This window comes from Astatotilapia calliptera, chromosome 3 (assembly GCF_964374335.1).
Source record: "Astatotilapia calliptera chromosome 3, fAstCal68.1, whole genome shotgun sequence".
Taxonomy (NCBI): Eukaryota; Metazoa; Chordata; class Actinopteri; order Cichliformes; family Cichlidae; genus Astatotilapia; species Astatotilapia calliptera.
Window position 1 is genome coordinate 58,849,808 of NC_137424.1, and position 17,771 is coordinate 58,867,578.

General features: G+C 43.9%; 1 protein-coding gene across 1 annotated transcript in view; it reads right to left on the reverse strand.

The window, feature by feature from the left end:
* LOC113017154 (uncharacterized) overlaps positions 1-17,771 on the reverse strand; it is a 43,740-nt gene that overhangs the window by 17,052 nt on the left and 8,917 nt on the right. Inside the window, exons 2-7 of the mRNA XM_026160310.2 lie at positions 13,260-13,726; positions 12,900-13,070; positions 12,714-12,775; positions 7,794-7,896; positions 7,597-7,682; positions 6,712-6,812 (exon numbers count right to left, since the gene is read on the reverse strand). Of these exons, the coding sequence (XP_026016095.2) occupies positions 6,712-6,812; positions 7,597-7,682; positions 7,794-7,896; positions 12,714-12,775; positions 12,900-13,070; positions 13,260-13,550 (814 nt within the window). The 5' untranslated portion in view covers positions 13,551-13,726. The remainder of the gene's footprint in view (positions 1-6,711; positions 6,813-7,596; positions 7,683-7,793; positions 7,897-12,713; positions 12,776-12,899; positions 13,071-13,259; positions 13,727-17,771) is intronic.

Genomic DNA, 17,771 nt, shown 5'->3' on the forward strand with positions numbered 1-17,771 from the left:
CAATATCAGGATTAGCTTGACATGTGGGGGGCTTTGCAGGAGACGACGGCTCACTCGAGGGTGTGGTCGCGGTTTGCAAACTAGGCCTCAGTTGTGTCTGAATAGTACTGCGGGTTTTAACATTTTTTGCTGCCATTTTACGCCGGCCCGAGTAAAACTTCACAACAAGACAATCCACAAACCAAAACAGGACTGAAAATACGGCCAAAACGCGCGAATAAATAACAATTTAATCGAAATCGGCGGGAGCTCACTGTCATGGTCTCCGCCCCTCGTCAGCTGACAGCCGTCAGGTGTTTTGTTTTGTTTACCTTTCTCTCTCACCTCTGCTCTCCCTTTCTCTCTCGCCCTCTTCCATTCTCTCTTTCTCCTGCCGGGGCGGAGCTCAGTATGGGCTCCTGCCCCTGGCCTACGCACCTGGAGGTGATCAGCACATCTGTCGCTGATCATGAAAGATTGGAACCCTTCTTAAGAGGGCGAGTCTGCTCTACTCGTCGCTGGATCGTTGAGTCATCAGCGTCAGTCGTCCTGTATTTTGTAGAATCAGTTTATGAGCATGTCTGAACCAGGAGACTAATGGTTTTTTTCTGCCTGTGCATAGATTGCCTCTGGACTTGTTCTTCCCCTGTGCCTGGCGACTGAACGGGAGCAAGAGAGATAAAGGAGAGGAGATGTGCTAGGACTGAATGGAAACTTTCCCTTCCTGGACTCCTGCCTCTTTCACTCCTGGACCCTGGAACCCCGGCACCTTTTTCTTTGGACACTATTATGTATATGTATGAATTCCACTGTAGGAAACACTGTAAATAAATGCACCTTTTGAAGACACTAGTGGTCTGCGCGTGAGTCCGATCTACGAAACGTGACAGAACGATCCAGCCACAACATGGACTCAGCAGATCAGAATACCATCGGTCAGGCACTGGCTGCCCAAGAAGCGGCGCTGACTCGCCACGAACAAATGTTACATCAGCTGCGAGGTGAGATCGCTGCACTAACTCAAGCTGTTTCCGGTTTGACTACGCCAGGGGGAGTACAGCCAGGGACCTCCCAGCCGGCTCGCCCTGCCCAGCAGGAGACACTCGCGGCGGCTACGGCCGGTCCCTCATCGGCAGCCACCCCATCCTCTGACGGTCCTCTGCCTTCGCCTGAGCCCTTTTCAGGGGAGACAGAGAAGTGCTCTGGCTTTCTGGCCCAGTGTTCATTGATTTTCCGCGAACAGCGGCGTTTTCATAACAATGACGGGGCAAAGATTGCGTTCTTGGTACAGATGCTTCGTGACCGGGCTTTGAAATGGGCCCAGGTCGTGTTAAACTCCAACCCGGAGATCTCTTTTGAGAGGTTTGTGATTAACTTTAAGACTGTGTTTAATCAGGGCTCTGGAGTCGAGGCTGCAGCGCTCCGCCTCCTTAACTTTAAGCAAGGTAAGCGGAGTATGGCAGATTATTCAATCGACTTTTGGATTTTGGCAGAAGAAACCGGCTGGGGACCGGATGCGCTCAGGAGCACATTGTTAAATAACATCCGGGAAGATCTGAAAGATGAATTGATTATGCGGGACCTACCCACTGCTTTTGACGAATTGATGTCGTTATGTATTAAGGTGGATGAGCGGCTACGAGCTCGTAGGCAAGCACGGAACTCCAGTTCCCAGGAGGCCGCAGGACCGCGATGGGCGGAGGCTTCGGCCGATTACCGGTCCTCCCGGACATCAGGGGGCGCCGACGGAGAGGTACAGCCCATGCAAATCGGCAGCTCTCACCTAACTGCTGCAGAACGTCAGCGACGCATCACGGCCGGTGAGTGTCTGTATTGTGGTAATAAGGGACACATGATTGCCTCCTGTCCGTCGCGAGCAAAAGGCCGCGCCCGCCAGTGATGGTTGGAGTACTGGTGGGCGGTTTGAATCAGGATAAATCTCCTCCACGTTTAGCCCTGCCGGCTAAGCTTCTGGTTCATTCCGAGTGTCATTCACTTTCTGTGCTTATTGATTCTGGAGCAGAACAAAATTTCATTGACTCTGAACTAGCTAAACGACTCTGTGTGACTGTGGAGTCACTACCCCACGCCTTACGTGTCACGGCTTTATCAGGGCAGCGCCTCCCCGACATCACACACATCACTGAACCGCTCACCCTCACACTGTCTGGCAATCATTCGGAGGAGATTAGTTTTTTTGTTTTTCACTCCACTCAGACGCCGTTAGTTCTCGGTCATCCCTGGCTCCAGCAACACAACCCCACGATTAATTGGCAGAAAGGAGGCATTACGGGCTGGGGAGAAGAGTGTCATATGACTTGCCTTAAGGCTGCCGTACCTCCTAACAAATCTGTCACCGGCCCAGAGCCATCGCGGTCTTCCGACTTAGCAGATGTGCCGTCTGCTTACCACGATCTCGCCGAGGTGTTTCGGAAGGACCGAGCCCAGTCGCTGCCACCCCATCGGCCCTATGACTGCGCCATAGACCTGCTGCCGGGAGCTCCCTTACCAACCAGCCGCCTCTATAGCCTCTCGCTGCCGGAACGGGAGGCTATGGAGAAATATATAACTGAATCTCTCGCTGCCGGCATTATCCGGGCCTCTTCCTCACCCGTTGCAGCAGGTTTCTTCTTTGTGGAAAAGAAGGATAAGACCCTCCGACCCTGTATTGACTTTCGGGGACTCAATAACATTACGGTCAAGAATAAATATCCACTGCCCCTGCTCACCTCCGCTTTCGAACTTCTCCAGGGCGCCGTCATTTTCAGCAAGCTGGACTTGAGAAACGCTTACCACCTGGTCCGGATTCGGGATGGCGATGAATGGAAGACGGCGTTTAATACTCACCTTGGACATTTTGAGTATCTGGTCATGCCGTTCGGCCTCACTAACGCACCTGCAGTATTCCAGGCTCTGGTCAATGATGTTCTAAGGGACTTTATTAACCGATTTGTGTTTGTCTATCTAGACGACATTCTGATCTTCTCTTCCTCCCAGGCGGAACACGAGACCCAGGTCCGGCTGGTGCTGCAACGCCTTCTGGAGAACCGGCTGTTCGTCAAAAGCGAGAAATGTGAGTTTCATGTGCCCTCGGTTGCCTTCCTAGGGTACATAATCGAGCGGGGAGATCTTCGACCCGACCCTGTGAAAGTCAAGGCTGTTGTGAACTGGCCAGAACCAAACAACCGTCGCCAGTTGCAACGCTTCCTTGGCTTCGCTAACTTCTACAGGAGATTCATACGGGACTTTAGTAGGATTGCCTTACCATTAACTCAGTTAACCTCTCCCAAGCTTGCTTTTCAGTGGAGTGACGCTGTCCAATCAGCCTTTCAGGAGCTCAAGAAACGGTTTGCTTCAGCGCCCATCCTGGTCCAACCTGATACCACTCTTCAGTTCGTGGTAGAGGTCGACGCATCCGACTCAGGGGTGGGGGCCGTCCTTTCCCAACAGAGGGAAGGTAAGATGCACCCTTGTGCCTATTTTTCCCGTCGTCTCACCCCTGCAGAACGTAACTACGACGTGGGCGATCGGGAGCTCTTGGCGATTAAGCTCGCCCTGGAAGAATGGCGGCATTGGCTGGAGGGCACCACTCAACCCTTCGTGGTCTGGACCGATCACAAAAACCTGGCCTACCTTCAAACGGCGAAACGTCTCAACGCTCGACAGGCCAGATGGGCCCTGTTTTTCACCCGTTTTCACTTCTCAATCACCTACAGACCCGGTTCCCGAAATGTCAAGCCGGACGCTCTCTCCCGTCAGTTTTCCGCTGCTGACGAAAAGGCGGATCCGGATTCCATTCTGCCGGCAACCTGTACTATTGGGGTCATCACTTGGGAGATCGAGGCGGCCATCCGGGCGGCTCAGATAGCCGAACCGGATCCGGGAGGGGGGCCCGTCCACCGACTCTATGTTCCGCGCTCTGTCAGATCCCAGGTTCTGCAATGGGCTCACACGGCCCGGTTCTCATGCCACCCAGGGATACATCGCACCGTCAAGTTTCTCCAGCGGTACTTCTGGTGGCCCTCACTCACCCAAGATACTCGGGAATACATCACTGCTTGTACGGTCTGTGCCCGAAACAAACCATCGAACCAACCCCCGGCGGGTCAGCTCCATCCGTTATCCACTCCTTCCAGGCCATGGTCTCACATAGCACTGGACTTCATCACCGGGTTACCTCCATCAGCAGGTAACACTGTCATTCTCACCATAATCGATCGTTTCTCTAAAGTGGCTCATTTCATTGCTCTGCCTAAGCTTCCCACAGCTCTAGAGACTGCACGCCTACTCGCCACTCACGTCTTCCGCCTGCATGGGATCCCGGAAGACATAGTGTCCGACAGAGGGCCTCAATTTACTTCTCGGGTCTGGAAAGAGTTCTGCAACTCCCTGGGCGCAAAGGTCAGTCTATCCTCGGGTTATCATCCTCAGAGCAACGGCCAATCCGAGCGGGCCAACCAAGAACTGGAGACCGCCCTGCGCTGCGTCGCCTCCACCAATCAAACCATCTGGAGTGAGGAGTTGCCGTGGATCGAGTACGCCCATAACAGCTTGACTGCCTCTGCCACCGGCCGGTCTCCCTTCGAAGCTTCCTTGGGATATCAGCCTCCTCTTTTTCCTGCTGTGGAAGGTGAGCACTCTGTACCCTCCGTCCAGGCTCATCTGCGCAGGTGTCGCAGAGTTTGGCGGGCAACTCAAGCGGCTCTACTGTGCACGAAGGAGAACAACAAACGCATCGCAGACCGGCACCGGACTCCAGCACCCGAATACTCTGTCGGCCAGAAGGTATGGCTTTCTACCCGCTTTGTTCCGGTCAGGACTGAATCTAAGAAACTTACACCCACCTTCATTGGCCCTTTTGAAATCTCCGCCTTGGTCAATCCTGTCTCTGTGAAGTTAAAACTCCCTCGCAATATGAGAATCCATGATGTTTTCCATGTTTCACAACTCAAACCTGTCCGCTCTAGTCCTCTGTGCCCTCCTTCCAGGCCCCCTCCTCCCGCCCGGCTCGTGGATGGCTTGCCAGCCTACTCCATCACTCGCATCATGGACTCTCGGCGCCGTGGGCGTGGCTGTCAGTATCTGGTTGACTGGGAGGGTTATGGCGTGGAGGAGCGCTCCTGGGTCCCTCGGGCGGCCGTTCTGGATGTGCCCATGCTCCGGGAGTTTCACCGCCTGCATCCGGACAAGCCTGGTGGGTCGCCGGGGGGCTCCCGTTGAGGGGGGGGTACTGTCATGGTCTCCGCCCCTCGTCAGCTGACAGCCGTCAGGTGTTTTGTTTTGTTTACCTTTCTCTCTCACCTCTGCTCTCCCTTTCTCTCTCGCCCTCTTCCATTCTCTCTTTCTCCTGCCGGGGCGGAGCTCAGTATGGGCTCCTGCCCCTGGCCTACGCACCTGGAGGTGATCAGCACATCTGTCGCTGATCATGAAAGATTGGAACCCTTCTTAAGAGGGCGAGTCTGCTCTACTCGTCGCTGGATCGTTGAGTCATCAGCGTCAGTCGTCCTGTATTTTGTAGAATCAGTTTATGAGCATGTCTGAACCAGGAGACTAATGGTTTTTTTCTGCCTGTGCATAGATTGCCTCTGGACTTGTTCTTCCCCTGTGCCTGGCGACTGAACGGGAGCAAGAGAGATAAAGGAGAGGAGATGTGCTAGGACTGAATGGAAACTTTCCCTTCCTGGACTCCTGCCTCTTTCACTCCTGGACCCTGGAACCCCGGCACCTTTTTCTTTGGACACTATTATGTATATGTATGAATTCCACTGTAGGAAACACTGTAAATAAATGCACCTTTTGAAGACACTAGTGGTCTGCGCGTGAGTCCGATCTACGAAACGTGACACTCCCAGACTCGCGTCCTACTCCATCAAAGCTCAACCGGAAGTCCCCTTTCTTACTTTTTTTACAACTTCTGAATCAAACGGCTCACTCCTTCACATAAAGGTGAAAGTACTGATTCTGAGACATTGTAACACAATCTGTGTAACAGAATCTGCTAAATCTGTGAAAGTGTTTCTAGAAGCTTCTTGGTTACACCTCTGCGTGGTGATTCTGAAGCTAAATGAATCCTCTGAGATCGATGTCATCACTGATGACGACCCCAAACAGAACCTTATGTTTGGAGTCAAGAAAAATAACTTTTCTGGAGGTTTTTAATGTTTTTGATGGATGTGAGTCGGTGTGATTTCTTTGTTGTTTGTTCATTGCCGAGACACAGAGATAAGGTTCATCAGCAGCAATGAGCTGCATCTCAGAGTAACTATTAACATGCTCTATGCAACTTTTAACACCTATTATTTATTGTATATTTGACCAAACCCTACTTTACCTCAGTGCCCTGATCCCAGTGTCAGGAGTCAAATGTTACTTTTTTTTAAAAATGTAAAATTAATTTTAAAAAGTTGATGAGTTTGCTCTAAAAAGTTTTACAGCTCCACCACCATCGTTGGTGTTCATGCCATTCTCTCAGTAATTTCAGTTCATACAACACAGATAGAAGCAGTCTGGCCACACAATCTCTACCTGCCTCCTGCAGCACATTTGCTTGTGGTAAGGAATAAAACATTGTAACACACTCAGTGTTGGTTCTGGTCCTTCTCTGTTCTGCGTTGACACTGAGACAATAAGTAAGAGAAGAGAAAGCAGAGCTGTGGCCTGTGTGAGCTCCCAACAGCGGCTGCATGCAGAGAGCAGCTCATCCGTGTGCCGCTGATGCTGCGAGCGTGTTACCTTTGATGGCGGCGCGAAGGATCTTAATGTCCCGTTTCATGGCCTCGCACGCTGCCGGAAAATCCTCCTTTAAGAGCATGGATTCAATGCGGACTGTGTAACTGCAGACCGAGAGAGAGAGGGGTGAAAATGAATTGATTAATACATTTTTATTTTGCGTCCAAGCTGGTACACATCACTAAATACAGCTAATGCTACTACTTTACATACTCTCGTAGTAACTGTATACCAGCAGCTGGCAATTAGTTTGAACTGTGGGACTATTTTTAGCGCATCTCATTAAGGAGATGTTGTTATTGGTGTGTGGGGGAGCTGCAGGCATGTAATTGATTCAGCTTGATGTTTTTGAAATGAAATGAAGGCAGATGTCACATTACCAGCGCTCCAGCAGCAGCTACTTACTAACATTTGTTTGTTTTGTTGAGCACAAATTGATGCATTAACGGTTATGATTCCTGAGTCACTGAGTCAGCTCTGTTAACTGTCACAAGGTCCTGTTTAGTGATACAAAAACATTTTCCCCCACTTAGAGCTAGAGCTGGTACACAGGCCACTTTTACCCAACACTGTTTCACACCAGTGCATCATGTTTTCAAAAATTCAAAGTAACCACTGTACAGCCAGTAAAAGTATTTATGTTTAATGTTGTAAGTATACAAGTACTACAAAAATGTACTGTTTTGGTGCAGTATTTCAGTGAATGCAACGGTGAAACTGTACAGACAGTGGAAGCATTTTCAGTGTAAAACTGTTTCATGGATCTTGCATGAATATCGGAAATGTTAAAAAAAAAGATCATAAAGGTTTAATTCTAATTTCTGAAACTTGCAGTGAAAGTTGAACGCAGCATAAATCTGAATAACTAAGTAAAAGTTCAGCGCTCACCTGGGCACCTGAATCAGCCGGTACATGAAGGAATCGGCCAATGAGAGCTGAGAGACTTCGCCACGGTGTGCCTTCAGTTTCTTCACCTTCATGAGTGCAAAAAGATGGATCAGATAAAAAAAACACATCAGTGTGTGTGTGTGTGTGTGTGTGTGTGTGTGTGTGTGTGTGTGTGTGTGTGTGTGTGTGTGTCTCACCTCTTCAGACTCTGGCAGCAGTTTCAGCATTTCTCTCAGACGCTCCACCCCAAAAGCCTCACTGTTGCCATGGCAGATTTCATCTACTATAGTCTCATTGGACCTGGAGGAAGAAGATGTTTAAATTTAGTGTGAGCAGCGATATAAAAAACAAACACTCATTGTGCTGAAGTTAAGAATTAAAATGGCATCAAAATAACATTACACTAAGCTGATCTGGGTTTTCCCCCCACAGAGATTTAATTACCATCTGCACACGTACAAGGTACACTCAGTTCACTCTGTCAGGTTAAAATTCAAACAAGAAAATGAATAATTTAAGACAGTTTTATCACTTTGTGAACTCCAACCTTTTGCTTTTAAATGATAATTTCATTTTCAACATTGAAACAATGTTATATATTCATTCAGGAATTAGCCTGAGACGACATTTATAGTTATTTTTCTGTTGACTGGAAGCACCTTCCCTGTTACTTAAAGTAAAATAAAATGGACAAAATAACTTCTTTAACTAATTAACTTCAGTGCCGATACACGTCCAGTTTATTTTAATCTACACAGTGGATGAAGAGAAACTCAAAAACTCAAAATTTAACTTATTGTACTGTTGTCAGGAGATAGAAACGTTCTTGCACAGAGTTATTGTGCAAAGCTGCTTTCAAGGTCATGAGGAATTCCATAAACTTGAGATTTTCCTATTTGATATCCAGTTTTTGTATTTTTCGCTGAAACCTTCAATTTGTTCAATGAGTACAGAGCACACTTTCACAGTTAGGCCAAGCACAAAAAGACTGAAATTCTGATGTCAGAGTTCATTAAAACCGTTTCTTGACTGAGTGAGCTGAATAAACTGGACAGGCGTGTTCTGACAGATCATCCCACCAAGTACAACTTCCTTGTACATATTTTTACACTCTGTTATAAATGCAACATGATGTCACAGAGTTTGCAGATGTATTAACAACAGTTTTAGTAACATGCTCTGGACATACTTTTAAAATGCGATTTTCTAAGCAACAAGCCCTAAAACGAGAAAAGCAAAAATCCCACAATTGAAATTTTGTTTCCTTAATTTTATGACAAAGAAAATTAGTGTTTTCTGAATACTGTCTGTCAGTAGTGCTGTTTACATCTGTCTAAATCTCAGCCAAGGATATCTGAGAGTGGATTTGTGGGTTTAGAAGTTGTTGGCGTTCTGTGTGTGTGTGTGTGTGTGTGTGTGTGTGTGTGGGGGGGGGGGGGGGGGGAGGGTTGTTGGTCGGAGAGCTGTTTGTCACACATTAAGTGGTCGTTCAATGGAATCCGCTGTGACGCTAATGATTGTCTCCCCTGCTCTCTTACCTGCCTGAGAAAAGTTGGCTTTAAATTTACGGCAGTGATTTATCAGAGATGTGCGGAGCATGGAAGGAGAGCGTGAGAAATAGAGACAGGTGGTTAACAGTGAGTCTTTACAGTTGCCTGCACAACCTGGTGGAGTCTTTCATGTTTTAAGGCTGCATTTCAGTAAATGGTGTTGGAGATCTTGTTAAAAATGGAAGAACTATGAACAAAGAAAAGTCAGATTTTGACACACTGCACAAGTCTGGAAGGCATTTGATTGGTAAAGACTTCATTTTTCAACATCAGAATAATCCCAAACACATTGACAATTACAGTAAAAGAACACCTTGACTGTACCTGGACCTGCACAATAAAATGGTATCAGTCATGGACTGGCCTGAGCCCAAATCTCAACATTACTGAAGCAGTGTGAGAACAGAACAAACAAAGCAAAACAACACATCCAAAGAAGAGTTTTGAATGTCCTTCAAGAAGCCTGGAGAACTATTCCTGAAGACTGTTTAAAGAAAGTACAAGCATGCTGTTTAAGAAAGTTCAGGCTGTGCTGAAGAACAAAGGCGATCCTGCTAAATATAGATTTTCAGGCTCATCTGAACTGTACAAACTCTGATTTGTCTTATATACTGGTTTTCCATGTATGTTTCCTCACATTGTAATAAATCGCTGCACCTTTGTTTGTTTTTTAACCATTTCCTTAGAAAAGTATAAAGAAGTGCAGGGCAACTCGAACATTTTGCACAGTCATCCCAAAGTATATTTCCTGGAGCAGATGGCTGTGTCTTTTACTTCCCACTTCTCGAAATTGTTACTTTGTTGTTGGAAAAGTTAAAAGTACTTATACTAAAGTCATGATGCATGCTTAATCATCCAGGTAAGGAAATCCTGATGAGTGACGAAACTTTTCTCCACCTGGAAACAGTTCTGTTCATCCGGATGTAACAGAACTAACTTTTGGGTACTTTTAGCTCGGTGTTAAAGCAGCTGCAAAACCTTCAGCTTAATTTGAAACTGAATGACAGAGTTTTTGTGGATATTGTACATCGTGAACATAAAATGATGCAATACAACTCAGATTCTTCTCCAATTGATTTCAGGTATAGTTGCTGTACATTCCTGCTCTCCGTCTCCCACATGCCTGTATGTCCCTCAGTGTGTTTGGTAAGCACTAAGTCTCAACATGGTGACCTGAATGATTCAGCACATTCATTCAATACATTCTCTAAGCTTAGCCAACTGACTCACCTTGTGGACACTTTTTACGTGACTTCCTATCTCTATATTAAGCTGTGGTGAAGATGTAAAATCCTCAGTGAGGTATAAATGTAAAAAAGGTGAAGGGAGGTTTAGATAAAGCAAGTTTTTTCATTCTTTGAACTACATTAAAGCTTCATGAATACGTATCTATGAACAATATAAATGCAGTAATTCTGTCAAGCAGCATTGCGGTGACCTTACCATGAATGGGTTACAAGACAGCAGGCCCCTGGGGACAAGACCACCAACCCTCCTACAGAGGATTAAGACATCAAGCTCAAGGACACACGAACCACAACTGCGGTGTAGCCGAGCTGTTTAGTGTCTCACTGGAGCAGCGCTGTGCTTTGATTTGAATGTAGGATATCACTTTCTTGCTGTTTTGTCCCATTTTGTACGCTTTTTTTGTTCATTTTATGTCCCTTTGTAGCCACTTTATGCCTGTTCGTGACCATTTTGTATCTCTTTATTTCTATTTAATCGCTCTTGTAGAGATTTTCATCTTTTTGTCATCAAATTATGTATGCTTGTAACAATTTCGCATTTCCTCGTATTCTCATTTCGTTTCCCTTCGTCACTGTTTTTTCTCTTTGTGATCAATTTTAGTTTCTCAGTCTTCATTTTGTATCTTTTCATGGCTAACATAAGTTTCCTTGCACCTATTTTGCATCTTTTTAACCATTTTACACCCCTTTATTGCCACTTTGCACCTCTTCATGCAAGTTAAGTTCACTTTCAGCCATTTGGCCTCCTTTGTCACAAGGTTACACCATTCTCATTTTTCTTCTTTTCTCCTCAAGTGGTTTAATTCTTCTTATTGCTATTTTGCATCTCTCAGCCTCTTTGTTGCCACTTTAAATCTTTTTGTTAATAATAGTCAATAATCAATGACATTGTAGTTATTTTCTGTCACTTCTGTAGCTCTTCATTATGAATTTAAATCTTTGTTTAGACAGTTTGTCATTTGTCAATTTAAGATCAGTTTATATCCATTAAGTTATTCTAAGGAGCTTGGAAAGAAAAGCGTCTGGACTTCTTTAAGTTTCCTTGAAGACGTTTCACTTCTCATCCGAGAAGCTTCTTCAGTTCTAAGAGCGATTGGTGGAGGGTCCCAGATTTTAAGCCCTATGGGAGTTTCCCCCCAAGAGGGACAAAGGACCCCCTAATGATCCTCTACCTAATCACATGAGCCAAGGTGTGAAAACTGGTGTAGGTCACAATCAGCCAGGGTTTCAGGTGAGCTCATTGTGAAACCTGACCCCACCCCATCGTGTGATTTCCTGAGGTCAGATGGCCCAGGATGTGAGTGGGCGTTAAGGCGTCTGGGAAGGGATCTCAGAACTGGATTATAGATGGCAGAGAGTTGGTGTCGTAAACCACCGCCTCTGTTCAAAGACGGTCGCTCACAGTGGACATAGATGAATTATTTTACTCCTCTTTCAAACAGTCTTCTCTGTCCAAAATGCTAACATTGATATCCTTGAAAGAGTGACCTTGGTCCTTTAGATACAGATGGACAGACGATAGAAGCTTCTCGGATGAGAGGTAAAAAAAAAAAAAAAAAAAAAAGGTCTTCAACTAAGCTCAAGTCCTTTTTTAAGCTCCTTAGACTACGATGACGCAGATGACTGAGAACCTTCACATTCCATTAAGTTATTATTTTACATCTCTTTTTTTGGTCAACTTGAATTTGATTGTTGTCATTTTGCTCGCTTCATCTCTTGCGACCCTTGTTGTATTATCTCCGTATACGTCAGTCTTTTCCTCTAATCTGACATATGGTCACATGTCTGTAGTGTATTCAATCAAGTATAACCTGCCCACATCACCACATTTGTTTATTCAACACTTCAGGATGATGGTGAGGAAACACACTACAATACAGCATCGCTTTGTGACACGCCATCAGCTAATAAAATCCCCATCTCCGTCTGACAGTCATTTTGTCATAGTCATGCTGTGTCATACCCACATTATTCTCAACAAACACCGACATGACAACACTGTCTGCATTTAGCATTCCTGTTCATGACTTTCCTTTTCTTCTTTTCTCTGGGAATCAAATCCATGACCTTTAAAGTGAAAGCTTGCCTATCATAACTTAATCCACTCGACATAACAGTCAGAAATTATCAGTTCGATGCTCTGATGCTTCTTATCATGGAAATCAAACAGAGGCAGCAATGAACAACCAAATACATAAAAACATATTTTGTCTTTGACTATGTTTTCATGTTGGGTTAAACTGTGTGTGTGTGTGTGTGTGTGTGTGTGTGTGTGTGTGTGTGTGTGTGTTCATGCTCAAGATCAAGTGAGATTATTTACCTCTTGAACTGTTTGAGAAAAATTGCAATGTTCATCCCTCGCTTAGCATCTAGGATGGAAACCTGAGTGAGAGAGAGAGGGTCAATCTGAGGTCAAAGCCCTGGTGGAAACTGTCACACACACTTCACTCCATCTCCCATGCCTTCAACAAACAGCAGCACACGCAGCCCTGCATCAAAAACACACCTCCTGTTTGGTCTCTCTAAATGAGCTGCTGGTTTTCCCTCCCCTGGCGGGCGTTGCCAGGGTTTTTGATTGACCGTCATGTTGACCGAACAGCTCTTCGACAGTCTGAGCGTCAATCTCGTATTTCTGTTTCACTTGGCCTTGAGTCCATAGGTTGAGCCGTCCCTTTACCTGAGACACAGACTTTAGTAATGTAATAGCCGTTTTATGAAAGTGCTCGATTTCTCTTTGGACTCAAGCGTTTTCAGAGAGGTGCTTAGTCATCATTTACGTTTGCCAGTAAGTAAAACAATGTAATATATATTAAAAATATATATGTTAAAACAATGTGCTGAGACAAATGTAAAGCAGGAACTCTACCTGCTCCTCTGGAATCGTTTTCCAGAAAAAACTCCTCACCCTCCTTTTCTTCTTCAGCCCACCAGCGGGGTGTCCAAGCTCTGGTGGCAGAGGCAGTAGGGGAGGAGGAGGTGGGGGAGGTGGTGGAGGAATGTCAGGTGATTTCATCTGCTTATCTTCTATGTCAGCATACCTCGATGGAGGACGAGGAGGAGAAGGGAGAGACATTGTCACGGTAACAGCTACATCCTCTTGTTGGACAGAGAAATCTTGGCTCCCAGTGGCCTGCGAGACGCTGCCCATCACATGCATCCCTGCTGCTGATGGGGCAGTCGAGGACAGGGGAGATGGTGGGTTTGGAGGCAGACTGTAAGATCAGTGGGCCGATTAACTGACCATTGTGAAGGGTATAGTTACGAGGATGAAGATGGGTCATAGCATTTGAAACATCGGATGACACCAAGGTCAGGTTACGAGATCTAAAGATGCTGGTAAGCAAAAGAAAGGAGAAAATTAATGTTAGCTTTAAGTGAGAGAATTAGCTAAGCTTGTTATTAAATCTAAATATACAAAATCTTTGTGACCCATAAGGAGAACCAGAAACAAATTTTGAGTTTACAGTAGAAAACACATTTTACAGACACAGCAGTTCCACGTTTGTGAGAGAAATGCAGTTCATTGCCCATCCACCAACGGCCATTTGAGGCTGGTTCCAAGAGGGAGTCAAGCCACACAAACTCCCACATTACATTTTCAACCTTACAGTACCAATAGACATGTCCACTTCTGGCTCCAACTAAATCTCATGGTAGCAGCCGACGAGCTAACAACTGGTGAGACTTCAAAATTGAGAGTCCAAAGCCAGGTGTGGATATCAAATGATTATATTTATTCTATGGGAAAAACTTCAATAACTAATCAAGTTATTGCAAAAGAACAAAGTAAAGAGACCGGCCAATAACCCACTGCAAAAATATGTATTCCCCAGCTGTTTGGCTAATGGTTGCTGAAAGGTGCTTTCGACTCGACTCTCAGAGGACTGCTGCAGTGGCATTTATGCACTGGAAGACGATGACTTGTCTGGAATTACTCACCAACTATTCACCAAACAGCAAAAAAATAAATAAAACAGAAACAGTGGTTTTCAAAGTAGAGGTTGGCAAGCATTTGCAGACAAGTTATTGTATTGGCTTTTGACTAAAGCAATGACAGGTTTGTTTTTGGTGCTTTACGACTGAATGAAACAAGTGACAACCAGCAAGCTCTAACAACCACTCGCTACCATTCAAGGAGACACTAGCCGTTCTCTGGGTCTGTGTTTCTGAAGCTACCGGTTTTTGATCTTTGACAATTTTTTTGCACTTCTTCCTTTTTACAATAATCTCAGCTGATGTTCTCTTTCCTGTTCATGATAACTTTTCAAATAAACCAGTGTTTGACCTCCACGTGGTGCCAATGTGATAGAGCTATGCCTGTTATTTTATATTTGCAAGGTCTGCCTGTAGCTGAATTTCTATAATCTCTATAATCTTTCTCTTTACATAGCCAAAGAGCTAAGCAAAAAGATACACACAGATAAACATTACACACATTACGTGCATTACACAATCAACTCCAAGTCCAATATAAGGTTTTTTAACTCTCCACCAACTGTTGAAGGAAATATCTGGAATTTTAGGACGCATGTCGACTATAAGAAAATTACTTTTTCTTTGTATTGGGTAATTAAGAAAGAAAACCTCAAGTAAGCTGAGAGCATTTTTTATATTTGGTATGACAATAATCAACAAACAGTGTCACTGTGATAGGACTAATAGGAGAAATCGTGTTCACTGGAATGCAAAATGTAAAAAGCTGCTGCAGAGAGAAAAATGACTTTGGCACGTAAGCATGTTGGTCTCATGCTGACATTCATCTGTATTATTCATACTGTGGGTGTGTGAGTGTAATTACATGAAAAGCAATTAAACATTTATAAAGTTAAACATTTGCTTTTGAGTCGTGTATGTGTTTCTACCGTTTTTGTTAAGCCTTTTTCCTCTATTGAAAATTGTTGTGTTTGTTTTTTCAAACAATTAAACACCTCCAGCAGTTCTCCGACCTCCTTCTCTTCAAACATCACCAGCCTCACCTGGATGTCAAAGCATCTGCTGTACAAAGGTATGCTTAGAAATTGAATATATTGTGACCTATCTAATAAATGAAGAGTCTGGTTCAGACATTGAAGTCCCCCAGAGGATGAATCCTGCTGGTTTTTGGGGTTTGAGTGACATAAGTAAGGTTTGATGCTATATAAATAAAATTTAATTGAATGCGCTTTAGATATACACGCTCCTCAGAGGATGAATCTTCTTGACTTTTTTCCCCTCCCACTGCCTTTTATTCCTAGGACCACCATGAACAGGATTATTGTTGTTTCAGCTAATGCTGTAGATGGATTGCTGTACAATCTGGCTTAGACGTTCATGTTCCCCAGAGGGTGAATCCTTCCTCCAGCAGTATCTCCCCCCTGGTTTAACATTTGTGGTTTTGAGTGGAATCTCTCTACAACTGTTAAATGGATTGCACTGAATATGGATGAGACATTCACATTCTCCAGCATATCAATCCTACTGATTTTATTAATTCTCTTTGTTTTTCTGTAGCACCACCATAGTGTTGCCATGTGCTGCTTAACTATTAAACTTCGGTCCTCAACATGTCTACCATCATCGTGGGATTTATTGCAATCAAAACCACCAAAGTATCTCAGGATATGTTACTGGAAACTGATTGCTGTAAAATCGAGTTCCTCTAAGGAGGATGAATCCTAAGGTTTAGATGATTGTCTAACTTTCCTAGCAGTAAAATAAGATTGAAATTTTTGATTTTGAGTAAAATATCACAATTACTGAGTGGACCTCTCTCCAAAGCAGGAATCCCACTAACCGTTTTGTTCACCTGATTATCATCATGGCACTGGACCTTTGTTGTTCTATTACTGTACAAGGATTGATGCAAAGCCTAGGTTTAGCATTCATTTAGACACTAAGGATCGAGCCCACTTTTTCTTTTTTTTAATCCTTATTGACATTTGTGGTTTTGAGTGAAATAACAGTTATTGAATAAACTACGGTGAATTCTGGTTTAGATGTTTATTCCTCTCCGGACTGAGCAGAAAACTTCATGGTTAATGTAACTCTTACTCACCATGATGAAGAGCATTGCTAATTGCAGTTTTTCTAATAACAACTCCTTTGGCGTTTTTGACAGCACCGGCAGGAAGCCCACGAATGAATTATTTAATACATACAAGATTCCCCAGTGTGAAGTTCTGGATACATGTCGACAGAGATACACACTTCCTGCTGTTGAATTAGAGATGAGTGTGTTACGTAAGTTAATCTCACAACATTGTTTTTCAGCCAAATTTCATTTATGTTGATTGTGTGTAAATGTTTACAATTAGTCAAAAATGAGAAAAATATTTTCTTTAATCTCTCGGGATATTAAGTTAGTTGTTTGTTTGTTTTATTTGTTTTCCTAGAGCATATCTTGTATTTTAAAAACATTTATATTTCGATTATTATTTTATTAAAAATGTAACAAATGAAAATATATTTATTAATTTTAATAAATTAAATCTAATAACATTTTATAAATGTAATAAAATCAAATAAATGAAACCCACAAATGAACAAAAATTATTAAGAAACTAATGTTGCTGTGAGCAGCAAACTTTCCAGTAAAAACGTGATGTGCTGGCTTTGCTTTACTTATTTGGTGTCGTTAGTGTTTTTCAGTTGCAGAAGCATGAGGGTTTGGGTCGGCATGCACGGCTGTGCAACTAGTCATAGTATTGCTGATTGTCATGGTAACACAAACAATGACAGTTTGTATACTTGGCAGAGAACACATTTAGGTCACGATGTGCACGTGTGTTAAAACTACACATACATTATCCTTTTCTCCTGAACACCCTGAGATCTGTTTTTTTCTCTCGCATCTCTTCATCCTCAAAGGACCACAAACAAAACATTTTGACAACTTTCTCTCTTTAAACAGTTTCAGGCAGTTGATTTAAAATGTGAGTGATGATGAGGTCCAATCACATAACTCAAAATGCAAAAATGCCAAACTGTTGACCTGGTTCTCATGAAGGTTTCTAATTGGACAATGGGGTTGTGCGGTAGAGGAGGAGCCACAAAAGTACAAACAAGAATGGCCACACTCACACAAATCAACAAAAATAAGAGCAGAACAGCTCCAGAGATAAAGAAAGCGCGGAAAAAACGCAAAATGTAAATGGATGACAACAAAACAAAAACATGACTTTAACGTGGCATTAAAAAGCCATAAAGACCAACTACAGTAACAAGAACAGGAAACTACAAACAGGAAATATAGCCACATGCAAAGAACTACAACAGTCCACAAAAAAGCTACAAACAGATGCAAAATGACCAAAAAACCCAAAATGTTTAACAATGACACAGAAAACATTAACAAATAGACACAAAAAGCAATAAATGAACACAAACTACCCAAAAGGTA